Raw genomic sequence first — 27,948 nt, forward strand, 5'->3', positions numbered from 1 at the left:
ACAATTATCTAATGAAGAACAGTCTACAAACTGTGTTGGGATTTTACCTGAAGAGTTCAGTGAAAGCTACTGGAACTCTGCCATTGAATTCATTGACCCCAAAGAACTACTCTCCTATCTTCCATTACTTTAAATCAATATATATATCCCAGAGGGTCTTATCTCCTTGGAGCTTGCCCTTAAAACCTAAGGAACTAAACTGGAGAAATCCACTGAATTAAGTTAGAATTGATTTGCCCCTTGGTCTCATAGTTCTGCAACTAGTCTGTTTTGTTGTAGCGGAAAACAAAACTTTGTGTTTTGGTGAGGCTGTGTAGTGAATCACAAAGACAGAGCAATTTAAAGGGTTTTTATTGTATTGCACAAGGTATTTATGCAATTCATGTAGGTACTCTATTGAAGGATCCACATTTCGCAAACATTGGCTGTTGCTGCACACATCACTAGCATTGTGAATAACCAGTGCCTTCTTTGAAAAGTAAAATAATCAGTTGCAAGTTTAAGCATGTTGTGGAAAAAAATGAAGAAAAAAGCAAGGACTATTAATACATATTTCTCTTCAAACACACAAATATACAATTTTCAGAAGAGCACCAATAATGCCAAGCAACTAGTTTGATGAGATACTGTATGTGTAGGCTCTGCAGTAAAAAGCCAATATGCACACAGAAAATATATTTCAACTTCTAAAATAATTTAACCATAATATCTTGCATGTGTCACATGTTTACAACATAACATTTCATATACAATGTCAGGCCCAAGCCTCAACTTGTGTAAATTTGTGCATACTCATTTAAAGCAGCTGAGACTCTGGACCAGGTATTCAAGCTGAAAAAGCCTTCAAACTGTTCACATCTGAACTCAGAGCGGTAGTATAAGACCGAGAAAGTAGTTATGGTGAATTTATAACAGAAATGGTACTATGGAAAATGAGGAAAAACACTATAAAACCCTCAAACACAAGGTTCTAGAAAGAGGCCTACAGGTAAAGTGATACTGTAATAATTTATAAAAGTGAATAATTAGCATCAGTCTCCTTTCTGACATTAAGAGATTCTCACATATTCAGAAGCCTGTAGAAGTGAACTAACCAAATGTCACAATCAGTATCATCCTCAACCACTGTTTAAGTTTCTGATCATTAATACTGGTACTTAAAAACATTTTATATTTGCTGAAACTGATTATTAAAATTTACCTTCCTGATACGAGAATTTAGTGTAATAAAAACCATGAAAAACAATAGGTAAAAAAATAGTATTTTAAGAATATTTTTAGAAAACTCATCATACAACTGCAAATACAGCTGATTTTTTTAAGCATCTGCTTTTGAGCTGTGGTCTTTTGTTTGTTTTTAAGTGAATCACTTATAAAGAAGCAAGGGAGTACCAGCTCTAAGATTTATTCTTGTCCATTACATTGAGGACCTCATCCAAAAGTGAGGGCCCCAAGTCAAGTTGCAATGAGAGGAGAGAGCCTGCAAGATCTGAAAGGGATTCTTCTGACTTTGTCTTGGTTAGTTCACATGAAAGCCGACTGTCATCCAGTAAATCAACTGTTTGCCAATCAGAGCATCGTTCAGAAAAGCTGGATGAGTGACTGTCGCTGCTGTTAGTAAAATGTGAAGAAGAACCATTTTGCTCCCATAGGTCATCTTTGTATGTTTCTTCATCCTCCATCTCTTTACCTTTCTCCTGCAGTTTTTCTTCTATGACTGGCTCACAGCTAAGCCTAGGATTTCTGGATGACCTGATGGATCCTTGTTTTGAATTAAATGTCACTGGTGACAATAAAGGCAATGTAAGGGCTTGAGAACCCCCAATGGCAGGAAGGGAAATAGCATTTTTGAGCACTGGTGATGGAGTTTCTGTAAACATGGATTCAGAAGTGCTGTTTGCCCTTAAGAATTCATTGTGGATACCAGACTGGCTAACTCTGGTTTCACCCTCATTTCCAGGCAATAGCTCATAGTTGCCCTGCAAAAATGATATGTCTCCAAAAACATCATGCTGTCCCTCCTTTCCAATGTGTATGGTGTGACGAAAATCTCCAAGTGGAGGACTGATCATATCAGGAGATAAGATATCCCTTAGTTTGAACTTCTTCCCCTTCTTATTGTTAGCAGCTTTCAAGTAGATGGGTGTCTTGGCTGGCATCTTGCTTGTAGCTTCTGAGGGAAGTAGTTAAAAAAAAAAAAAAAAAAAAAGGTGAGGGGAGGAGAAGCCTCTTACAAAGCCAGATCTTCTCAGGAGACCTTCAGTGTTAGCAATGTTACATTGTCATCTTGAACCACTCTTGCACAAAGACACAAAGTCTTATTCTTCTGGTACAGAGAACTGTGGAATACGTGAAGGTAAATGTCTTCCACATCAGCTCTTCGCAAGGCAGAGCACAAGTTTTGGGGTCAGGTACCAGCCAAATGCTCAGCTACTTCTTCAACTTGAGAAAACCTGCATGGGATACAAAATCAGGTTATCATTAATTTATTTTTCATGGTTCATTCAGTCTTGTTTTTACCAAACCCCAAAATTAGTAATGGTACTGACAGTTCCAGCCTGCAGATTAGCTTTATGATGTTGCTTCTCTTCATTAGGCAGGATAAAAGAGTTCAGATTAAAAAGGGCTAGCTAACCTTTCTCTGACTCCATAGCTTTTTTGAAGTCAGACTTTTTTAGACACAGTTGCTGAGCACAATTCATTTGATAAACATCACTACCTCAACATTTCTTCTCCTTATTGTGGCATTCAAAATGCTGACCTTTAAGAGGCCATGCAGAAACATATTTATAACATTCAACAACATTAAGTTTTCGGTAGATCCAGGAAGACTACCATTCAGAAGATCCAGGGAGATCCATTCAGAAAACCGTTTTGGATATGGAGTAGACTCCCTTAATTTAGATAACTGGATAATCAGATTAGTATTCAGATACTTCCAATTAGTGCTGGAACACTCACAAACTGTAACCAATAATGTTTCCAGTAATTGTGCCCATTTGAACATACAGTTTTAGGAACTAGAAAAAAGGGCTGGTCCAGGTTCTTTTCAATTTGTTAGGAACACCCAAATGCACATGCTTAGGAGGTAACTGATTCTTGTGACTACACTCTTTAGACTGCATGAATTCTTCATAGTAATTAGTTATAGACCAGCTCATGTATTATGCAGACCACGAGGCCACAGTGATTTAGAGTTGCTCTGTGCAACCAATTATAAGTCTTTGCAAATCATGTTGTCCTGCTAGAACATGGTCATAGAAAGGCCTGATAGAGCTAACAACAGCTAACAAGCTACTAAGCTATTGAAAAACACTATTTTTTAATATTTTAATGGTATAGTTCTTCCTTATAGTGCCAGTTCCTAACCCTTGGGCACTCTCAGAATAAATGCATTTTTTCTCTTGGACATTTTTAAACATTCTTCTATTAAGTCCATACACAGATCACTCCTTCTCATCAGAATACTCAGCTATAAATCCGTCACCCTTTGTCCATCACCACCCTCACTGTGCAAAGGAGATTACAGCTTTTACACAGAAAGACTCTTGTATAGCATAAGAGAAGGGAAGCTGGCTGTAACAAGAGCTACTTTTGCTGCCTTTTATCCATGCCCTGGCAGGGTTTCTCCTTCACCAAATCAAGCCCAGTATGAATCACCAGGTTTAAAACTTAGCACTCTATGGCTACACACCCAGGATGTCAAGAAGCATTTAAGCATTTTAACAAATCCTTTAACCGCCGTAATTAGTTCCTACAGTGGGTACTTAACTGTGCATCGCAAGGGAGCTGGGAGTCTAGCCAGGCCAGTGCTTTGGTTTTTGATTCCTGCCAGGTATCTACTGCATTTTGTTAATGTGAGAGAGCCCTCTCCCACAAAATATATCAGATGTAAACAGATTAAAGTTGAAATACAAAATAAATCCAATCATATATGAGGGCATTTTATACTTTTAAGATCAATTTTGAAAAAACAATTGATCACATCAATCAGTTAAAAGCGCTTCAAAGCTTCCTTCTACACAACAAAATGGTAATTCATTAGGATCTACAATATAGTAGGAGATTCACATTACTCCATGACAGTACTGCAAGATACAAAAGTAACTCCTAAATAAGATCTCCACATGTGCCACCTGCAATGGGAACAGAACTGATTAATCAAATCGACCTTGCAGTTTTAAAGTCTAAAATTCACTGCATTGTTCCCTCCCCCATTTATCATTCTGCCCAAGCAACCCATTCAACTAAACAAAATGTCCTCAACTCTACAGAGATTATTATCAAACAAAGATGATTGGTCAGGTTGTTTAATATTTCTCTAGCGGACTCTTCAGTTTTATCTCACTTTTAGAAAAAACAGGCCAAATTCTCTCTGATTTTAATTTCTCACGCTTTCAGGTCTTTTAATCTGAATGAATGACAATGTAATGACAATGCAGTCCAAAGTCACACCTGTTTGTCACTAGTTTAAAAATTAAATACAAATGGTAGTTCATTCAAAGCTTTCATGGCTTCCACCACTTAGGATCTGTATCAAAACCCATTATCACCAAACTCCACAGGGAGGTTTAAAAAACACCTGAGGGACACAATGAAACATCTGAACATCCAGAAAAAATAAAAAGAAAATGTAAAATAACTTTTAGTATAAATAGGCCATTTTGACACACAAGAAAAGCACTGTATTTTATTTAGCTCATAGCTCAGGGGGAAAAAAATTACAAAAACTCTGAAAGCAGCACAAACTTTTGGACATCCAATCTCCTTTAGTTCTTGCACTACGAGAGCATCCCAGTAAGGGGCAGTGTAAAACCACACTACCTGAGAGGATGCTGCAAGAGTCTCCACTATCAAGAATTATAAACAGCAGTCCCTTTAACTGTGAAGGTCTTGCCTTCCATTTGGCCAGTGCAAGAGGCTTTACGTTTGAAGAGAAGAAATTTCCCAATTACATGCTTAGTGCAAGCACCATTCTTCCCTGCTGAAAACAAAGGCTACTCTTACTGCAGATTTCAGTACCCACGGTATAGGAAATCTGCAAATTACACCATTTAAATAAAAGGGCTCCCTTCTCAATGGACAGGCCATCCATGTACAATGTAACATAGATTCAGGGGAACTGTATTTTGTTTCTGCATACCTATCCTCTTTGTCAACTACTGCCTAAAGCAGTGCAGATTTTAATCTACTTCAAACAGACAAATCTGGAAATATTCACTAAGCCTAATATACTATTTTTATTCATATCTTTTTTATACATAAATAAGGAAGAACCCATATCAATATTTAACATATAGCACATATACACACACATATATATAAAGTAGTTCCTTTAGTAGGAAAAAAATACATAAATGAAACTTTGGCAAATGAAGAAAAACCTAACAAGACTAAGCCTCCAGCCACAGAATTTTCACAAGAATCTTAACACACTCCCTGCACTCCACAAGATTTAATGGAATTTCAAGGGCACGTGGGCTAAGAGAAGGGACACAACACACTGCAATCTTGGTATGAAGCTACACAATAAATTTCACCTTGTCTTAAAATGAGAGTTTTTTCTGATCTTACTGCTAAACGGGTCTCTTGTTTTGACTAATTTCAGCTCAGTAACTGATTGTATAGCTAAATTGGAAAGCTGAATGAGAAATTACCAGAAAACCAGAAGTCTGCAATCATGGACTGCCAGCCTACAGTGGAAGACCTTAATTTAGGAGAAAAACAACATGAAAGGGTTTTCATTCCAGTTGAAAAGATATCCCCTCTCCTAACAAGATCCAAGCATGAGCCAAACCAGAGGAATTTCAGCCCAGTGAAAATTAAAGCTTTCGTTTGGCTGTAGCACTTGCTCATTTTCATTCCTATCACTTCACACTCTCATATAAGTATTTTCCGTGGTAACAAAGACTAATATTTTTAGAGGTGCTTCTCAATCTGCCTTCCGTCCACTCAGCAATCATCACCTTCCACACAGCTCAAAGTTTTCCATGGATGCCTTAGCTTATTCCACGGTTCATTTTAAAAGGACAGACAGACTATCAGCAAATATCTCAACAGCTAAGCTTGCAAAGCCAGAGACAAATAAGGGTCAAGGTGCAAACTTTTATTTGTGCACACATCCCAAGAGACCTAGATCCTTTAGCAAAGAAATCATAGAAAGAGAACAGCATTTCCACAGAGCAGAGCCAGAAGCAACTGTGTGTGCTGAGAAGCCTATGGGCTTTCTACAGAGCAATCTCTTGCAAAGGCTCTGCCTTTAGAAGCATGGGAAACTCAGAGAAAGGCCTTTCCAAAGCATAATTTACAACAACTCAATTACCTTGTGGAGCAAGTCAGTAAGAGAAAACTGAGTCTCTTATAGTTTCATATCCAAATGAAAACACAGCAACATAGCAAAAGACAGACACAAACGATGCAACAAGCAGCTGCAACTTTTCTACATGACAAAGTATCTGCAGGCATAGAAGAATTAGACTTTAGGGCTTCATTTCAGGTTTTAGCTATCAGCAGCTTTCAGCAGTACAAACTAACTGTTAAGAACATCCTGGTTAATGCTGTTACTTTCACTATGTCTGAAACAGCATCAAATTGGTAAAACACATTTTTTACTGGTTTTCTAACGGGGTCCTGAAGTCATGCAGTCACAATTCCTGAATGCCAGTAAAACACACTCCCAGTTAACTAAGTCCTCAGGTACAAGAAAAGCATCAGATGATGCACCACAGAGCTTACCTCTCATGTTTCTGGGGACCCAGGTGTCCTTAACCACCAGGCTCTGAAGACAGGAGGCCACAAGTCCACTTTTAGACCAGGCCACCAGCGCTCTGCTTATAAAGCCATCACCTTCTAAGTAACTTAAACCACATCAGGTGCTAACACTTCTCCCCCCAGATTACCTAAATTTATGTTGTTTATAAGAGGCACAGCCTTTGAATTCATCTGGATAAAGTCAACTTCCCTTGATCACATTAGAAGTTCTTGCCTCCTTTGCTTCTCCTTTCATCAAAGAATTGGCACCTTCCTGACTGAAGTTACAGATTTAATTACTTTATAAAAACAATCAGGCTAAATGCACTTCAGTTCAACTGCACTCAACTGACTCTCCTGTATCAAATCTTACCTATTTCCTTGTGTTATCAAATACACTATTTAGAAAATGAAGGAAAAAAAAATCCCAAATCATTCCCACAGCTACAGAAACACAGGTCGAGAGAGGACCCTACCCTATGGTGCAGTTGATTCATTTTTACATTGCCCTGGAAAGACAGAGATGCCATGTGCTAGCTGTGAAGGTGTTCATCCACTCTTCTCTTAAAATTCCCCATACATGCAGACTACATCCATTAATTTACTTTACAGAGGTCAGTTATCAGAGAATATGGACTGAAAGTGTTCCCTGTTCCAATCTGGGTCCTGATTAATACAATAAATTATTTTATCTATTCTAGCTGTGAAGAAATATAAAGGCAAAAAATCACGTAAGGATATATTTTGACTTCCCTTGCTATAAAACACTTTTTTCCACATAAATCAAGGACAAATAATACACCACCTGTGAGTCATCCACTTGAAGAAGGATTAATTGCCTCTAACACTGAGGCCTGCCCACTGACAGGGACAGGCTGCATACAGTGTCTTTCTCTACAGATACCTTCCATTTCTCCACCACCCTCCTGTTTTTTCCCCCCTCCCTAAAACCTAGGTTCACAAATGAAGAAAAAACAAGTTCTTGATTTTTAATTGTTGACTCCTTTAACTCTTGCCACCCTGCTTAGCACTCTTTCAAACAGATCAACCTCGTGTAAATCATGTTAACCAAACCAGGGAACACTTTCAATAAATTTTAAACTATTAAAGTACTTATGTATTATATAGAAATGAATGAAGTAATTAATCTATTTAAGAGTTTTTATTTTAGCTTGTAAGAAAAAGAAACAAAGGACAGCAAACCTGATTTGGGAGAAAAAAAAAAAAAAAAAAGGTCTAATTTGGGCAACTGGCCTCAGTCTCCAGTTATTATTTTGTTCTTTATCAGTCTGAGATTACAAATGCTCTTTATCAACCAGAAACCTTCATCCTTGTTAAGGTACTTGAACACTAACCAAGTTTTTTCTCAGCCATCCTTTTTGATTGAGGTGAACAGGGGGAACTGCTCATGTGGTGATAGTGGGGGAATAATTTTTGGTGTCTTTTTCTCTCTCTCTTTTGAAGCACCTCCAATTTTTCAACATCCTTTTCCAAGCAGATCAGAATTAGTGACAATATTTCAATACAATTCCCCCTAACAGCATATATAAAGACAAAAATCTCTTCTTTCTTCCCATGATCACTGCCTTGTTTATAAACGAGATCATACTTCTGCTCTTATTCTCACTCTCTTACAACAGGAATTTTCCTGTATTTACAGGGTAGAATTATATTACAAACCATTTAAGAATTCTTGTACTGGTATAACAAAAACAAGTTCTCCAAGCAGAATAAACTGTACTGGAAAAAGTAAAATTTGTTATCCTTGCCTTTTATTGGCTCAGAGTGGGCATCTCCATTTTATTTTTTTAGGATCAATACACAAATATATTAATTTAATCAACAAATTTTGGCATCACAGCCAGTGGCAGTGCTCATATTACACTGTTTGTCCATTAAGACTCTACTCTTGTCCTTGGGGAAGGAAAGCTAAAAAGCTTCCCAAATTATCATTCTCCAGCAAATAAACCGGATTTATATTCTATAGGATAAAAAGCAATGCCATACTTAAGAAAGAGAAACATTTTATTTCAATGTTCTCAAGCTGTGAATCAATAAATCAGCTGAGCTTTCTCCATCTCCCTCACCAACATACTTCCTCACCAATATCCACCACCTGCAAATTTGTACAACAATTTTGTACTTATTTGCAAGATGCTCATAAAAATATTATGCAACCCATACCGTATAAATGGATCTCTGCATTGCATCAGTAGAAATGCATTCCTCTTTGACACTGACTTATTTTTGACATTTACCCAAAGATTCTTAATGTTTTTACTACATGCTTTGTTAACACTGTAGAGAACTAACATTTTAAAAATCTGGTTGTGATGCAATATGAAATTAAATGCCTTACACAGTCCGTTTTTGCAACTGTGCTGATGACTACTCCTTAGAATACCATAAATAATTCACTCTTTTTTATCAAGCAATTTTTTTTACCTTTCAACAGGTTTGAATCACAGCTTGCTTTCAGCTTTGAAAAGTCAGCATCTTTTCTAGAACAATAAAAACCTTCCTTTCTTTTCTCCTCTTCTCCAGAGACAGGGATTTAATGAGCTCACTGTATTCTGTCGTTCAGCTTCATAGACTGAAACAGGTACTTCTTTACTACCTTCTCCTTAGCTTTGTTGGCTGGTACATTCATATATACAGATTTAATACCATACAGTTCATGGGCTTCCAGAAGCCGGGCGAGCGCAAGCCCAAGCAGATTTAGGCAGAGGTGCATGTCAGTACAAGGTGCAGCACAGCACGCTAACTAATGCAGCCAGCCACGGTGAGGTCATGCTACGTCAAACAGACTGCGCACTGAAGCACTCACACATCTCCTCCTACAAAGTCGCACACCAGATCAGCAAATAGCTGGGAACCATAAATCCATGGATGGGCTTAAAAACTTGTCCATCAGTTCTCTTCAGCCATGGGGAAAAACGTGAAACAGGACAAAAAAATAAACCCTACAACCTGAGCCAATGTGCCACCTAAAAGCCTGGCAAACTGCTCTGGTTGAAATCTCCACTGCTCCTTGTGATGTCAGCCAGCACTCATATCAGTTTAAGTGGATTATGAATTCACACTCCACACCCTTTGTGATTCTGAGCAGGTTAGCACAGACGGCTTTCTCTTTTGACACAGAGGGTGTAGTTCCTCAGCCCAACTCTGCTCTCAAAGCCGGTTTAAGAAGTTCTCACCTTGGATTCCTCACTCCTCATTGCTGGGTGCTGGTTCTGCACCGCAGTTCTCTGTACCCTTCACAGGCAGACAGACCTACAAGTCACACTTCAAACTGGTCACAGCCACAGCTCTCTCCACTGACTCAGTTTACAGGACAGGCTTAGCAACAGCTGCAGCTGCCCAATGGCAATGCTTCAAGAGAGTTCAAGCCCAATATAACTTGCTGTCAGAAAGGCATTCTCTCCTTCTCCCCTACTGTGTGCACACACTTGACCCCTTACAGGCCAGTTCAGCACACAAAGTGAAAACTAACTAGGAAAGGGGTGTAAAATCCCAAAGCTTGGAGTGAGACTGCTACTCTCAGCTATAAAATGTCCTTTCAATAGCTAAGCTGTGTCTTGAGACATGACTCTTGGAAAGCAAGGAGTTGTGGCAGAAGGGCTGGGCAGTCCTTAACCATCTCTTCTGCAAGGAAAAATGTCCATGGAATTACACCCAGACTTTATGCACTCCTGATGCAAAAATGGCTTTGTAGCTCTACTCATTTTCCGCCTTAGGGTTCCCAAGATTGCTGTCATACTGAAATTAAGTTTTTCTAATTACATTTAATATATTCATACTATTTTTGGAAAAGACCCTTGGTTTAAAATTTCCATAATCGCTAGCTACTGACAAAAGGCAATCTAAAATACAAGGAACCTGCAAGGTTTCAATTAAAAAAAACCACAACCACCAAACCCACAAAATCCTAGCCTGAACTCCTGACCTCCAGTTCTCAAATATTCTTCATCTCTAAGTCAAATACTCCTTATCATCCCCCTGAAACACACAAGTGATACAGGCATATCACAGTCACCAGTTCTATTATTCATTTTTCAGTGTTTCACTTTAAATAAGTATTGACCATCTTCAAGTGGCTGATAAACTAGTTTTAAAACAAACTTGAAAGCCAGAGAGCCCTCTATATGCAAAGACTAACAATGAGGTAGAGATATGAAGATACAGAAAAATCTAAAGTTGCACAGGACTTATTTTTTTTTATTACATAGAAGAAGGATGAATCTTCTGCTCTAACGCAGTTCTGCCTCCTTCAGAGAGTTGAACAGTCATCAAGATGAGATCAAAGTTGATGGCATTGGGGTAGATGGAAGAAAGGAAATGCTTCAAAAGATTAAATAAATCCTCACTGAATTACTTTTTGGTCCAACTAATGCCCTCTTTAAGGAATGGGGCTGAAATCACAGAGTAAATAGGGCTTCTAAAATTTCGTTATCTATGTTCAGTTTCAAGTATACTGTTAGTACAGCTAAAGTAACTGGTTTATCACCTTTATATGAAACAAAAGGGAAAAAACAGAAATTACATCCTTACGGTGAGTTTATACTCTACTTCTAACAAAACAACTCCACTATTTGAAGGCACCTTTGAGCAGAGGCAAGAATTTGGAAGAATAAGTGACAACTGGAAGACATATCATATCCTGGTGCTGCTCTGCAGCATGTCAGTGACACCATGCCCCAGCTGACAGGGATGCACCACGGTGGACAGCAGTGCAGGGATCCCCACTTCCTCCTGAGACATTTGGTTCTGACAGCTTGAGTTGCTTGTACTCAACTGATCAGACTTCCTTTTTTCTGGAATATATCAAGAAGTATCAGGGTGCATTCACTCTTTGCGCCAATAGTTGTATGTCATATACCGCCCTTAAAACCTGGCAGAGTTAATGAGTTAAATTTGAAAGTTAATATACACAATATACTTGTACAGAGGTGTACTGTCTGGATATTCAGAGTGCACAGCGGCAATTCAGCGCTAAAGCTAGTTTACTGATTAGCAGCTGATATTTCTTTCAAACTCTAAATCCCATGTATTTAATTAAACTGTCCAAAATATTGTTGTCTCAAATCCCACTAAAGCCACCCTCTCAACACTCAGGGTTTACATCAGCCAGCACTCAGCACCTATCTTCCTATTATTGTAGCCATATTTCAAAAGATAAGTACAGATCTAAGACAAAGCTTAAGCCAAACGGTGAATGAGCTGACAGCCCTTTTATAAGACTGGACCTTGAGCTTGCACATGCAGGCAACATGAGAAAATAAGTAAATGGGTCAGGGAAGCATGCTGTATCCAGTGAACCCAAGCAAACCCAGTGTACTGCAAGTCAAGTCCTGTCTTTGCAGACTTCTGGAAAAGCATTCTGCAGACATTTGTTTTCTCTCTTCTCTCTGCAGGGTCTCCTGCTTAGAGCTTTGCCTCAAGACTGCAAGAGAACATAAATCTTTCTGTTCAAAGGTCAATATTTCAAAGTGCTCCAAAATGGACGTTTTGTTTTCAGAAGTAGTGTCAAGGGAAGGCCTACTGGCGGCAAAAAGAAAACTTTTAGTGGGCAGTCACATTAGGGTAATGTAATCATGACTCATGCTCCTCACCCATTTCCTGACTAGGGCTGTGCATGATCAAAAGAAAGCCAGCCACAGCAATGCTGCCACTCGTTAATGTTAGCCGGCCTGAAAGGATTACAAACTACCAGAAAACAAACTCATTGTACAGCATCCTATTTCAAGCCTGACATAAATCGACACTGAGAAACAAAGTGGCGTAACACCAACCAAAACTTGCCTTTGTTGCGAGAAACAAGTTGCAACTTTTATGATGAGTTCTCCTACCCAAACAAAACCTCTCACACACCTTTTAAAACACTGTAAATCCTTGGGAGGATGCCTGGGGAGAGGGAGGGGAAGGTCTAGTTGCTGATTAGTATCTAAAGACACGCAAGATACAAGGACCTTTAGGAGAGGATCTCACCAAACTCAAGACTGCCGTAGAACAACTACCACCTCCCCAAAAAGGCTGTAAAAGAACACACCAATGGGCCAAAGCACGAGTTGGCTTAAGTGTCTCCCACCTTATAAGAAAAGCACTGCATGAGGCAATTTCTGTCTCTCTTCTGTCAGTGTTCTTCCTTCACTCATCCCAAGTGAAGCGTGCACTTAATGATGCAAATTGCTGTTCATTTGTATAAAGATTTCTTCAGCAGAAAACCGATTTCAGATCCTTGTTGGGACCTCGTTCATATTTAATTTGTTCCAAATCCCACATTAATAAAAACCCCCAAATTAATCAGATATTTCAATTGAAACTAGACTAGACATTAGGTAATAGATGCCAACACCCAGCTGCACCTCTCTGCAGCCCTCACAGACCAGATAGAATCATAGAGTCATTCAGGTTGGAAAAGACCTTAAATATCATCAAGTAAACGAGATAACTCCTTTCCCTCCCTCCTACTTCAGAAGCAGAGGTAGGAGCCTACATTTGCAGGTCCCTTTCACTCCTTAGTAACTGCTAAACGTGCTCCTCAGCACCAGTTACTGTGTTCCTTATGGTACTTCCAACAAGGGAGACCAAAGGGGAGAGAGATTCTGAAGCTGACCATTAAATACATAATCTATGGTCAAAACCATTGTCCATAGATTTAAGACTGATCAGCGGTGGCATTCCACTCTCAGGATACTGAGGAGACCTATACCAGGTGTCTGACAGCCAAATTCAACCCAAATTTAACAACTTTGTATTTTTAGTAATGCCTCAGCTCACGGTTTAGTCATCTCACCCCTCACATTATACAGAGTACTGAGGGAGGACAGGGAGGAGAAGCCAAGTGTTGCACAAGGCAGAAGATATGTTTAGGTCTGACTAAACCAATACCAGCTAAGTGTACTGAGCTTTTACTTTATCCAGGGTGCAGTAATTACTTCAGAGCAGAAAGAAGCTGATTCTGAGGCAGAGCACACACACCTATACCAAGGCTTTATACTGCACTGACACTTGCTGCCGGACTGTTAAAGCTCTGTTCGTCTTGTTTATACAACTCTAGCAGCACAGAAATGAGGTGCAGCAATCCCTTTGGGCATGGATGCACCTTGCAACTGACCAAGAACGAGCTGTTACCACATGCTGCAAGTCCTTCATGTAATAATTCATACAACTGGTATGGAAAGCAGTGGTGTGTAGGCAGAAAAATAAAAGAACATAATTCTGGGACCTACTTTCCCAGGTAAAGGGCATGTTTATTTACTTAATCCTCTAATAAGTAGGTAAGATGAAATTCTACCTTTACTGCAGGCTATTTAAAGCAAATTTCTAATAGTTCTTGCAAGCTCCAGGGAATCAAAATTCAAGCCGTGGGAGGAGAACTACTTTGCTTAGTGTGGTTTACCATCCTTCAAAATTTTAAGAAAAGATGACATGTTGTAGAGTCCAGGGCACACACCTACAGTGCTGATAAAAACTTCTACTGGGAAGGAAGGAAAATCAAGCAAAATAAAACACAACAACAAAGGAAATACAACACCACCAACTCAGAAAACAAAAGCAGTGTAAAGATGGTCAGAAACCAAGCTACCTAAGTAAGTGGAGAGGTATTCCTGATTTTCTTACTGTAGGGAAAGGAAGAGAAACTGAGGTCAATTTCCTTGTCCTAAGAGCAAATCCAAACCATATTCAGCAAAAAAAACCCACAACACATAATACTGTAACAATGCATTAGGCTTGCATTAATTTAAGGCACAGTGTGGGCCTCTCTTCTCTTGTGCATTGGTTCTTTTCACAGAGATAGCATCTATGGAAACACAGGCAAGGAACAAACTATAACTCCCTGAATTACACAACAGCAGAGACAGCACACTCAAGAAATTTAAGAGGGAACCTGCATCCAAGTAGAGCACCAACAGCTCAGTGTTGTTGCTTCAGTACCAGAAGAAATTATTGAATAATGTAGGACCTGTTCCACAGACACTCTGGACATAGCTCCCTTGGGAAGGGATAGAAATACCATAACCAAAACACTTGGAAACACAGTCCCAGTGAAAGACATATACAGTAATTTCTAAAAGGAAAATACTACCCAAGTGGCATTCCTTCTTTCCCTCTGTACATGCCTGCTAACCTGAATTCACCAGAGGTATGCTCCTTCTGGCTGCAGAAGCAGTGGGCAGCATACCAGGCCTTCTTCCTTGGAGCCCAAGGAAATCCTTACTGGAGGAAAGTATTAAATAGTTCACCAACAGCTACAAAGACCAATGTTACAAGTAGTTCAGCAACACCCCTATTGCTATAGTCATAGGCTTCCTGAGTTAAACCACATCCTTGAAGAAAATGGGATTTTGTTGTTGTTTTGTTTGTTCCCTCAGAACACAGCACAAAATTTGGTTCATCCTACAATAATTCAAAATTTTTTAATTAAATATATATTTTCTTAAACAAAAATCCAGCCACGGGTATTGCTGTTAAACTTTTGCTATTCCTGGAAAGACCATAACTCATCCACTAGAGAGGACAAAAAATGGGAAGGCAGAGACAATTTAGGGAAGAGGTAAAAGGTGCAAACAACAATGAAAAGAAAAAAAAATCTGCACCTAGTCAGTAAACTAAAACTCTCCAAATACAACGCATTAGCAGCTTGCAAGAGAACAGTTAACTTTTTATATTCACCAGGTTCCCAGATTAATGCCTCTGACTGAGTTCACACCTTCCAAAGTGAGTGTTTCAGAGTGTCTGAAACAAGGCAGGCAATTTCACTCAGGGTGCCAAGACAGGCTGAAAGAGCATTACATCTTAAAGCAAAATCTCAACTTTAAACACAAAAAATTGTGAATACCTGAAAAATCCAGAGACACTCAATCTGACTTGCATTTTTACATTCCCAGTGACTTATTATCTAATAGACAAACTGAGTGCTGTTTCAGAACTTGATTAAGGCTAATAAATAATAAAACTCCCTTAATATCTCTTGCTAGTTACTCTTCATATGCAGAAAATGGAGAAAAATTTTTAATTTGTTTTATCAGACACCAGAATACTCTTCTTGAGCTTTCCACTGAAATTCTGTAATTTCCTATGTACCCAGAAATAGCCATTTGCTCCTGGGTGAAACACTTTGCTGAGGGCTTTAAAAACAACTAAGATAACTTTTTGAGTCACTAGTTTACCTCTTTTCTCTTTCAACAGTAATTGAATCACTGTAATTATTGGTGGCTACACTGCAAACCAGATCAGAATCAAAACTCTTGCTTTATTAAATAGATTACAAGTTACAAAACTGGTACATCTGCAACGGAAGCCCAGAACATCCACTGAAAACCACGATTATTCTTTTTTTCCTGTCATAGGATCTCAGAATAGATCGATTATGGGTTTTCACACAGCAGCTCAACACACCTGATTCCATAGGGGTTTCTCTCCATTTGCAGGCCCTAAAAGGTAGTGCCACTCCCAAGTCAGACTACTGTTACAAAGAGAAATTGTAGCTTTTGTTCTGTGGGCATAGGAGTTGTGTGAGATGTTTGCTCAGCAGGACTTGCAGCCCGCATCACAGCAAGTGCTCTTAAAACTTTTTGCCTTCAATTGATCCATTTCAGTTTGAGAACAACCCTAAGATCTGCACTGGAAGACTTGGAAGGGGAGAAATCAACAGGCAGATAATGAAATTGAGGGACAGAGTGACCTTGATCAACTGTGTCCTGATTTCAGCTGGGATAGAGTTAATTTTTATCCTGGTTGCTGGTACAGTGTTGTGTTTTAGATTTAGGGTAAGAATAATGTTGATAGCACCTGATGTTTTAGATGTTGCTAAGCAGTGCTTACCCAGAGTCACTGGCTTTTCAGCGTCTCACCCAACCCCAGCAGTGGGGAGAAACTGAGAGGGGACACTGCCAGGACAGCTGACCCCCACTGTCCAAAGGGATGCCACAGCATATGGCATCATGGCCAGTATACAAACCAGGGAGAAAGCTGGCCAGGGGCCACTGCTCAGGAATTGGCTGGGCATTGGTCAGCAGGTGGTGAGCAATTGCACTGTGCATCCCTCGTTCTGTACATTCTACTCATTTTACTATGATCCCTTCCTTTTCTGTCCTATTAAGCTGTCTTTATCTCAACCTATGATTTTTACCTTTTTTTCCCCCCAATTCTACAAATGCCACTGTGTGGGGAAGGAGTGAGCAAGCATTTGTGTGGTGCTCAGTTACCTGTTCAGAAACCACCTCAAGCTGGTATCTGAACACCAGCAAGCCACTTGAGTTTTAACAGCAGCCCAAGCCATGCATTCAAGATTAAAATGGGAGACTAAATAACAAGGGCCACAGTTTAAGGAAGATAGATTCTGCTCAGAAACAGAAAGGTCAGAAGACTTAACCAGGCTGAACCTCATCCTCTTTCTTTAACTGTAGTCATAAGGGGCTAGTGCAATTCCCTGCTGCATGAAAGGGCACTGGGAGGCCCAGTAATTCTGTATTTGGCCATCATCATGTCCAGTTCCCGTAGCCACAATTCCAAGATATCACGAAACAAAAGAAAGTTCCAGGAGTGCCACAAGACTGATATTATCACTTACATTTCATAGAAGCATAGAATCATTAAGGTTGGAAAAGACCTTTAAGATCATCAAGTCCAACTATCTAGCTTCAGTTTGCTAGACTAAAGCTAGTCAAAGCATGTACAGAGGAAAACATACCTTTTTTGAACAGCAAGAACACTTTACTCAGACTTATGGTAGATTCCCTGTTATTAGAATCTTTGTTAATTTTTTGTTTGTTTCGTTAAAAGAAATTACTGTTGTCTAATACAAACAATTCAGGCAGAGCCAGGAGCCACACTGCCACAAAACTAGGTAACAATTCAGGAAAGGCCTACATCTTGTCATAAGACAAGTTCCCAGTGGTCTGGTCTGACTTATCATTCAAGATGTGAACAGTATTTCCCCTAAATTCATGGCATTTCTCTTAAGAATTAAGTATTTGGAAAAGCATTTTTAGCTTGGGAAAGCCCCACTAAATTTTTAGAGCCTTTCTGTCCACAGATTGTGTTTCTTTGGTCATCAAGATGATTATGAAGGTTGAAAGGACAAATCTCCTGGAAGTTCTCAAAATAGAGCTCTCATCAAAACTGTTATGTTTGGGGAGTTCTCATCTTTCAGCACAAAATAGAAAGAAAAAAATAAGTAGATCTTCTGTGTTGGACACTACTTCAAATCCTGCATGGAGAACCAAATAAATTCTGTCCTGTTTCCCATGAACAGTTTGAGATCTGCAAGATGTAAAAGCTATTTCTCGTTTGACACTGTGCAAACAGAAGGGCACCCATTTCACAGCAACTTAGCCTCTTCAAAACAAACAAGAAAAGCTTAACATTTTTAAGTACAACTGTCCAAAAGGGTTATCTAAGATCCATGACCAAGTGGAATCTGTGTCCAATTACAGATAGTCAGTTTTGAAGAAAAGCACAATTAAAAAAAAATATATATATATGTGGCTTCATTCACTTCTACTCAAAAAAATTAACACAGTTCTTGAATTTGAAAATATATCTGTAACTTCTTTTCAAGTCATATTTCCTATATATTGTTACTGCTGTAAAATTTGACTTTGGGACCACATTTGTACTTCCAGGATATTTATCTCAAAACTACAAACTTCGAAATTTGGAAAGCCCAGTAACTACCTCCAGCTACCTCAGCAGATGGATTGAAAGAACACACTGAATTAAAGCACCTGAAAAATCACCTGGTACCATTTCAGTCATAGATCTTAAATGTACACACACACAGACAGCTGCTCCTGCTTCTGCAGATACCACTTTTATTACAGAAAGAATAGACACAATTTCTCAGATGATGCCTTTCTAACACGTCCACCTACACTTCAGCTGTCTTGGAAGCTTTCATTTTAAGGCTTATTTTTGGAGTTGTTGATTAGTATCTGACACTGCCATTCAACATTTTCTATCCTCTTCTGCAGCCATCTGTATATGTTTGTTTATTGGGAGAACTAGAAGAGGGTGGGAGAATTTTAACCAAAGTTTTTAAACTGTTTCTCTAATGAGATAAAACAAAATTATTTATTTCTATTCCCCAGCTGTACCATAATGTCCTTTACTCCTATGGATACACAAACCATCAAAATCCACAACACTGCTAACAGGTTCTGGCATTTCTGTACTTTTAAAGCTAGTTCTGACCTTAAAATCTGTACCTGGGAATCTTTTCCTGTCATTCTTAATTACCAGGACAGGTAATGTTAAGGTGTATAATTTTTTTACAAGATTCAGTAGCTTTAGTGTCTGACACCTAGAATCTTCTGCAATCCATTCTATTGAAAATTTCAGCCTTCATGTTTACATTGCTCTGTTCCCACAAACAACTCAGTTGGCAGGAATAACCATCAACCCAAATTCAGTTCAGTGACAGAACCTCTGCATAAGAGCCAGGGATGTGGAACCAGGAGATGGAGGATGTGGATGTGGGGAAAGGATTAAGGTTTTTTCACAGATGCAAGGAACAAAGACATTTATGCAGGCTTGATACGGGAAAATTGGTTGGAATTTAGCAACAGGAGTAATTTGGATGTTTAGATTGTTCATTCGGCCATTGACACCTGCAGATTTTTCAGTTATATGCCAATGTTATATTTGTATTTTCTGAGATTACTTGGATACACCTAAAGATTTACACTTGAATGGATATACTGTTCATACCAAAAGCCATGTCAAAAACCTTCCCCCTCCTCTATTGTTGCTTCATTAGATAACAATTCTGTCATTTCCTCCTATACAGCTGTCAGAGTATGTCTCCAGTAATCAAAACCTTATACTATGCCACAAAATACCTTATTTACTATGTATATTCCTCTGCCAAGGTACAGGCATGGTTGTATTCTCAAGGCAAAATAACATTGAAATTAATTCTCAGGCAAAAATGTGAAAACTGTCCACAGCATAAATTATGTGATTGTTCAGCACTTCCATTTGGAGAGGCAGGTTTTATTTTTGTCCTCACAAATTCCTTTAGGATCTCCCACATATTCATAAACTTCTTGGACTCTTGCTATTGAAACTTTTTTCTTTGGGACCAGAAGTGTGCATTTTTAAGAGAGCTGTACAGTCCACTGCTCTCAAATGGATTACTTTGTTGTCTTCGCTGTTGACCTCAAGGGATTTTATCTGAAAGACTCCAGAGGCTGAGATGGGTATTCATACTGCCTGAAGGTAGACGAAGAGAAAACCAGAAGAAATACAGACTCTCTTTCCACTAAAATCATAGTAAACAAGTGGGGAGGAACATGCAAAACAGAGCAGCAGCCACACAAATTGCTGGTCTGCTCTGTCCACTATCTTTGTTCCTAGCAGCAGATTTTCTATTCAGTCTTGAGGGCTTCTGTGTACCACTGATTACTGTGCATGTTACTAATAAGAACCAAGGTAAGCAGATATGATAACAGTAACGAGCAAGTCTTTTCATTTAAGGCTTTCATCAAACTGACTACAAGCTACCCTCGCCTTCCAGGCAGGATGACTGAACTGAGGAGTAAATTACTACAAATTTGTATTACTGTAGCATTGCACCCCTAACCACAAGCCAGGTATCTAGTATATTAAGAATTATGCACACATAAAATGACAACAATAAAATCTCTCAGAAGGCAGTTCTTCATCTGTTGTGTCTTTTGGGGCAAGGAACACCAACATAATTGTAGCTGCTGTGAACATCACCTTCCTCCTGTTTCACCTTTCCATTCCAACTGTTTGGACTGAAGGAAAGTACAATCCTGTATGCCATATATACAGCCTATGCATGGACATGCTACTCCATTCTTCACTCCTATATTCCCATCTGGTTTTCAAATTATCAAGCAGAAGAGAGCCCCAGATGCATTACATCTTACCCTCTTATGAGGTTATTATTCCAAGGTCATCTGCTACAGGAGCCATGAGCAAGCAAAGAACCAGCCTAAACTTGATCAAGAGCAGTAATCTATGGTGTCTGGAGCAGAAACATGTGAACTGCATCTGACAGGCAGGATAATTAATGGCACTACTCCTTCCTTGTCCCTCTTTCACTCACAATGTAGCTCTCCTACTGTTCAAGCCTTCCTTAAATTGGGCTAACCCCTAAAATTATTTGTAGGAGCAAGGTATCCTTAAAAGGGAAACAAAGACTACACAGCCATGAACCATCCTCCAAATGAATAGAGACAAATCATGGAAAAGTTAAAGAAAAGTGCCTTTGCAAGGACCACAGTTCTGGGGAGGGCATGGCTGGCCTTTACATCGCATTACAAAAGGCAGAACCTGCATCTTCTTTTCTCTTCACCCTCACTGTGGCAGGTGCAACTTCTGGTTTCAAGGATGCTTTGTTTTGATTCTTTGTGGTTCCAGAACATGTACTCTCAAAGAACCACTGAGTCACATTAATGCTTCAAATGACACAGACCTCATAAAATTTCAACTGATTTGGCTATCATTTGACACCTGAACATAAGAAGACTGATCTAACCATCCTCTGGAAACAAATTTTAACCAAACTGAAATAATGTTTTAGTTCCCAAAAGACAGTTTATCAAAAAAAAAATACAAAAATAAATACAAAAAAATAATATTGATGGCCATTACCCTACAGAATTTCACTAAAAGCAGTCACAAGAGTGCCTTAACAAGATCCTGTTGCAAAGAGGACAAGATATTTATGGTGTGCATCTTCAGCACAGCAAAAGGGAAAGAAAAAAACCAGAACATTCACCTTGGACATTCACCAGAACACCACACCTTGGACTGATCTCTTCCTGAGTTTCAGATCTAATTTACCCAATCTCATGAATAAACAGAATTTAACTCAATCAAAATATGCACTGAATCATTAACTGAGTTGAAAAAGTAAAGTTAGAAGTTTCTAAAAAATACATAGGCCTTCATGAAAAATATGTATGTAAATATACACAATTCAGGCTTTACTTAGGTAGGACTGGAGATACACACAAGAAAGAATAAAGAATGGAACTTATTTCTGATCAAAATATCTTGACAGATAAAATTTAAAAGGCTAGACTTAGGAAGTATTAGAACAAAGAATATTAAAAAAATGTTCTGGCATCATAAAGGATTTTTAAGGTTCAAAACTACTGAAGTATTGATTTTTTTTTTTTTTTGGTGGAATTTAAAAGCTTTCTGAATGAGAAGAGTCCATAAGTGCTGTCATATATTTCTTGAGAATATAAATGAAATACGAGAAAAATAAACAAAAAAGTGCAAGAATATAAATATGGAGCAATAGTCCCCAGCAAAAGTGGCATTATGTCCCTGTACATCACTTGGTACTAGTACATCACTCAAGTACTATAAAAAACATCCACACAAAACCCCCTGTCTACTACACAGGAATCGACCTACTCACACAGTTTGTGAATACCACCTTCTTATAAAGACCTTAAGGAACTTAACTCGAAGAGGAGAAACAGAGAAAGCATTTATCAAAGCAGTAAGATCCACTAGCCTCTTGTCCATTAAGATTTATTATTCATACTCTTACAGGGATTAGGATTTCTCCTGGTGAAGATGATGACTGAGAGCTCTGCTGGCTAGGGAGCTGGTTTCACAACCTCTTTGCAGAAAGGCTTCAGAGATGCTGACTGTGGTGGCAGCAAAGCACCTTTGATCTTCCTTGCAGAGTATCACTGAGAATTATGAACCCCATAATTAGAAATATCGTATGTAGAGCACAAAGGTTACAAACTCCCAAGAACACCAAGTTAGAAAATCTCAAGATTACAATGATTTGTGGAATCACTATTTGGTTCCTTCATCATCTGCACCATTCAAGACGACTATGACAGAGCAGGGGCTTCAGCTTTAGCCCATAATTTCGAACAGATCCTCCCTTTTTGCTACATCTGACCTAATTCACCCCACAAAGAATGTAAGGCAAGAGGGCTATGAAAAATAACATGACCTTAATGCACTTATATATGTATCACCATTTTCTACAGGCTTTGCCTACTTATGGATACTTGCTTTGCCTGTCAGAACAACAGGCTTTAGGGTTTTGGGTTTGCTTGCCTTTAATGTTATATTCTATAGATTTCTTAACATGGGAAAAAAAGGAAACTTCAGACTAACAGTTTGCTTTTATTCACTATTTTTATGCTAGTGCCTAATATTCTATGAGAAAAAAATCCCACACTTGGAATGGACTCGACACCTGTTTTGTTTTTTTTGTCTAAGGCACAACACAAATCCTCAGATATATATAAAATTTCTGTAGCAAAATAGTGAGAAAGGGACCTGAAGCACCTGGTATTTCAAAGGGACAGGAAAAAAAAATACACCAAGCCCTACATTTTAGATCTTCCAAGCAAAGATATGAAGTAGTATTTATTTTTAGAAAGTTCTTACAGATGACTTAAAAAAAATTAATTGCTATGTAAAGGCACCTAAACAAGCTTGCAGACCTGATTAAGCAAGTCATACCTAGTCTCGGCTTGTCATCAGCTTCATCAGCTCTTGCATCTCTACAGAAGGTCAGCTGCTGTTTACATGTAACCACAGAAAAGTTCACTTAGCTCGTTCAGAATGAGACCCAGCAAAAACCTCACAGTATCAGTCCATTTAATTTCTTATCTAACATATTCCCCGTTGACCTTTATGACAGAAATCAAAGCAATGTATCAGATTCGGTGAGCTTTAATCTATTACTCCGTGCAAGTAAAAACAGCACGAACACAGCATTTACATAGTTCAGCTGTATGTTGTTGTTTTACCACACATAGTGGGGGTTGAAACCCTTAATGTGGCTCCCTGGCATTCATGAGATACTGGGTCATCAAGTTTTAAGAGTATTGCAACACTCACTAATTTCAAAGATAAGAATAACTGTAATTCAAATTACCTGTGCTAAACATACATTTCAGTAAAAGGGTCTTGCATTAAAAGCTACTAAGATCAGGACGATACAATTTAGTTTGAGGATTCACAAACGACTCTCACATTTTTAGAGCTTTAGGCACTAAAAGTGCTACTTGGCTGTAGGCTCAACCTGTAAATGGCCTGCAAATGGCTTATCTTTCCTCTTTAAAAAACAAAAGCACAACACAAAAAGGAGTAAAATACATTCGGCAGTTCACTAACCTCTCAAAAGAAAAATCTCACAGTTGCTTACAAAGATTATTCACTACCTGTGATCCTGTAGACTTGACTAGTGGTAAAACCCTAAGACAAATGTTTGTTTCTATACTTGACTATTTATTCCACAAATATCAATGAAACTAAGTAAAGGTATAAATACATCTTTTCACCCTGGCCAGCTTTGTCCTCTTGTAATCATCCCATTTTATCTTGGCACTAGTGTTTCCGAGGCTTAACTGGGTTTGATTTAAGCCTTGAACTATGAGGAAGTTAGTCGTGTCAGCCCGTTCCAGCTGCTCCCATCAGACTCACCTTCCCAGCAGTCACCATGCTGGATCAACATCGTTGCTCAATAACATTAGGAATGTCAATTATGAATGTAAATACAGAACATTGTAAAATACTGTAGGCAATGCTTATCTGCATGAATGTCAACCAGAAATCTTTCTTATTTTAACACAGCACTAGAAGTCTGTCTCTTCTTCAGCATTTACTTGAGCTCATGAGTAGTCACACCTTATTCTGCATCGTGCTTCACACAGGATGTACTGAACTCCGCGGCAGAGCCAGGACTCTGCTCTGACTGCTCCACCCATCAGACGCCTCCCTTAGCACCCCCGAGCCGTGAGCCGCTTTCACTGCCTACTAACCCATCTGCTTCTTAATGAGAGGAAATCATTTAAAAACACTCCTCTACCCAACACCCGAACACAATTCTTCCCACATCCTCGTTCAAGTTCAGACTCCAGGGAAATTCACCTTGCTATCGCACAAACAAACAAACACCTTCAGGCAACTGCCTTCCCTGCAAGCACTCTACTCCTGGAGATACAGTGGCTTTTAGGCACAGACCACCCAATTAGTTCAGTTTTACCACTGGGGAAAGGAGAGTTCTCCATGAGATGGTTCAGATCTTGAGAAAATATATTTACTCTAACGCGATCAAAAAAGGAAAAAAAAATGAAGTGACGGTTTTATTTGTTTCCAAAAAGTAAAATTTACATTCAGGAAGGTGAAAGCCTGTGGTTTACGTCATTATGAAAAGCCAACAGGCATCAGGTGACCTGATCCACCCCAATTCTGTTAACTAGGGTGAGGAAGAGGAGAAGAAGAGGAAGAACTGGTCAGAGAGCATTGCTGAGCCCCTGGGACACACACAGTCTTACTGGCAAGAAGTAAAGGAGAATTTGATGGCAAATTCTGCATGGCAGGAAGAAGTTTTTTTAAATGCAAGTTCCCTTTTCTTCCCCAAACTATTTCTCAAAACTTGGGCAGGGAACCAGAATTTCTTCTAGAAGAAGCCATCTAGGTCAGAAGACTATAAACCAAAGCTGGCTACTTAATTATGAAAAGCTGAGAGCGAAACGTGTTCTGCCATGAACCGTGGCTTTTGTTGGTTACAGCAAAGCTGATACAAGTGGTTTGGAACAGTTTTAGATGCCTCTTTCAAGTCAATATGACATTTAGCCACAGCAGTCAAATCGGGATGGAGCAGACCCACGCTGCCGCTGCCTGAGGGGAAGAGTGGCTCTGGGCTGCCTCTTAGGTGATATCCATCTTTCCTTTCTGAAATTCAACCAGGCCACCTCCTGGTGATTCAGGCTGTCTTTACTAATCACAGAAGAGAGGCAGAACCAGAGACAGTTTCTGCAGCCTGATTTTTACTTCTGTGGATGCACAAGGTGCTCCCCAGGGAACACTAACTGTGATTATCTTTAATCTTAGGAGAAGATAGGCCCCATTGTTTCCTTCCCAGATACCGGTGGCTTATGCTGAGACCAGGAAAAATCATTCCCTTCAGTACTATCCTGCTGGCCAAAGAACCTGCTCAGTTCCTCTCCTTTGCATGCTGTAATGCAAAACAAATGTTCAAAGCAAGGAGTGCCTCGAACATAGGAGTTTTCTCTTGCTTTTCGGAACGTTTCTGCTGAAAGACTACTTCTAACATACCATAGAATGCAAGTAAATCTTATTGCTAATGCTAAAAAAGGCTGAAGCCTTTCAGTACAAGACACTTTAAAAATAAATCCTTGCAACAGTAATCACCTGCTGATACATGCTTTTATGTTTAGCCAGCTGCCGAGATGCCACATCTGTCACTTCTTGCTTCCAGAAATGTGCTTTCCTTTTCTGTAGGGAAGGAGAAAATTCTGCTTCTAGAATTGCGCTGAGTATCATGATGCCTTTTTTGGTATCTCTCTCATTCCTCTAAACATCTGAGCCACCGCACATGGATTATAAGATTTCTGGTAGTGTGCATCTAAAGAATTGTTCAGCTTTAAACTTTCATACCTTAAACCTTCTGATTTTTTATCTACATTTTCCTGACCAATGTTACATCCTTACAGCATGTATATATAACTGAAATTAATGGTTTCTGCATGAGTCCTTGCCTCCCTCCCCCAGATATTTTTCAAAGGAAAGTAAGAGATCAGGATGGTATTTGTTACATTAACCATTTCATAATAAGCCTTCTTTCTATTTTTAAAACATAGCAACAATCTACAGTGAAGCAAATCCTAAATTAATTGCTTCCTCTATTTTGGTCTCTTTTAAATTTCAACCGAAAATAAATCGAGTCCTTCTTATTAACCTACAGCCCAAATTTCCTCACCAGCAACCCAACCCAAATTCTCAAATCTGACTTCCCGACTTGCACTCTCGGCTCGCCAAGCAGCATCCCAGCGGGCACTGACCGGGCCCCGGCGCCGCGCCTGCCCTCGCTGCGGCCCCAGCGGGGCAGGAGCAGCGCGCTCAGGCACAGGTTATTCTTAGCCCCGCGCAGAAGGCGCGGCCAAAGGGGGCACACCGCACAGAAAGGAGCGCAGCCTGCTTCGGGGGGTGTAGGCTGGGTATGCCTACTGCCTCCAAGGCAAGAGCATAAAAACAGCTATGCCAAAACGTACTGGGACGGAAATTTAAACCGATACGGGGGCGAATTTCAGCTCGGAATTTCAGTGATGTAGAAACACCCCGAGTCGTTCTAAGCGACAGCTCGGGCATGAACCTCCCGAGCAGCCAAACAAGCTCATTAATGGGTACTCTCTCTGGCTACCCCGACACGGTACCCACCCTCCCTCCCAGCCCCCCGAGAGGGCGCGCCGCCGCTCCGCAGGTCAGGAGGGGCAGTGCCGCGTCCCGGTCGCGCAGCCCGGCGGTGGCGGCCCTCCTGCCCATCCCCGCTCCCCGACTTACGGCGCTGCCGCTGCTCCCGCGCCGCTCCTCCCTCCCGAGCTACCTCCCTCCGGCCGGTGCGGAGCCGGGAGGGCAGCGGGGCCGCCCCTCCGCGACTCGGGGCGAGCGCGGCACCTGCGAGCGTCCGTCAGAGCGGGGCGGCGGCGCCCCGTGTGCCGGGGGCGCGGCGCGGGGCCGCGGGCGGCGAGCGGCTGCCGCGGGGAGGCGGCGCTGCCGGCGGCGCTGCGGGCGGGGAGGGCGGGCTGCAGGGAAATCCTGGCACCGCGGAGCGCCGCCGGGGAGGCGGGCAGGGAGGCCGGGAACATTACTACAATAACAATAAAGGGTTCGCCCCCCATCTCCTTTTTTTTTTTTCTTTTTCTTTTTTTCTTTTTTTTTTTTTTTTTCTTTTGAGCTATTTTGCGGGGATGGGAGCAGAGCCGGGAGGCCCTCCCTACACCCTGGTAGTGTCCCGGTGAAACCCTCGGATGGGCAACCCTCTGTCCCCCGAGCACGGTCAGCTCCGAGGTGTGCTTTAAAGCTGATGATTTTTCACCCATACCCTCTTGCCCCTCACCTCCTCGGCGCCCCGATCCGTCCGGGGTGAGGCTCAGCCCGCTCTCCCGGCGCACTCATTCGTGCTTCCCGTCGTCCATTATTTACGCGTCGTTAAGGGGCGCTCGGGCTTTCAGGACTCGGCGGTCTGCGATTTGCAGGTAACCGGCAAACCCTGCGAGAGCCGGCGGGGCGCAGGGGCGGCTCCTCCCGCCCAGCGGCGGGGCCGCAGCGGGGCAGCGGCGCGGAGGTGCTGCGCGGGGCGCGGAGCATCCAGCGGCGGCCAAAAGCCCTTTAATGACACATCTAAGGACACTTGCCCGTCTGTTTTATACA

At 40.4% G+C, this 27,948-nt stretch overlaps 1 protein-coding gene across 4 annotated transcripts; it reads right to left on the bottom strand.

The window, feature by feature from the left end:
• Window positions 1–334: 334 nt before the first annotated feature.
• CDC42EP3 (CDC42 effector protein 3) lies at window positions 335–27,948 on the bottom strand. 4 transcript variants are annotated; one of them, XM_063390693.1, is made up of 3 exons: window positions 27,635–27,948; window positions 25,930–26,013; window positions 335–2,453 (listed from the first exon to the last, which is right to left on the bottom strand). In XM_063390693.1, exon 3 carries the CDS (start codon window positions 2,157–2,159, stop codon window positions 1,398–1,400), a length of 762 nt encoding a protein of 253 aa, XP_063246763.1. In that variant the 5' UTR covers window positions 2,160–2,453; window positions 25,930–26,013; window positions 27,635–27,948; the 3' UTR covers window positions 335–1,397. The 4 variants fall into 4 exon arrangements, with proteins under 4 accessions (XP_063246763.1, XP_063246762.1, XP_063246761.1 ...); XM_063390692.1 differs by lacking the exon at window positions 27,635–27,948 and adding an exon at window positions 27,079–27,628; XM_063390691.1 differs by lacking the exon at window positions 25,930–26,013.

The sequence above is a fragment of the Prinia subflava genome, chromosome 2, assembly GCF_021018805.1.
Source record: "Prinia subflava isolate CZ2003 ecotype Zambia chromosome 2, Cam_Psub_1.2, whole genome shotgun sequence".
Taxonomy (NCBI): domain Eukaryota; kingdom Metazoa; phylum Chordata; class Aves; order Passeriformes; family Cisticolidae; genus Prinia; species Prinia subflava.

Bases quoted from the DNA above. Each gene is read 5' to 3' on its own strand.
- CDC42EP3 (XM_063390691.1), bottom strand. From the start codon at position 2,159: ATGCCAGCCAAGACACCCATCTACTTGAAAGCTGCTAACAATAAGAAG.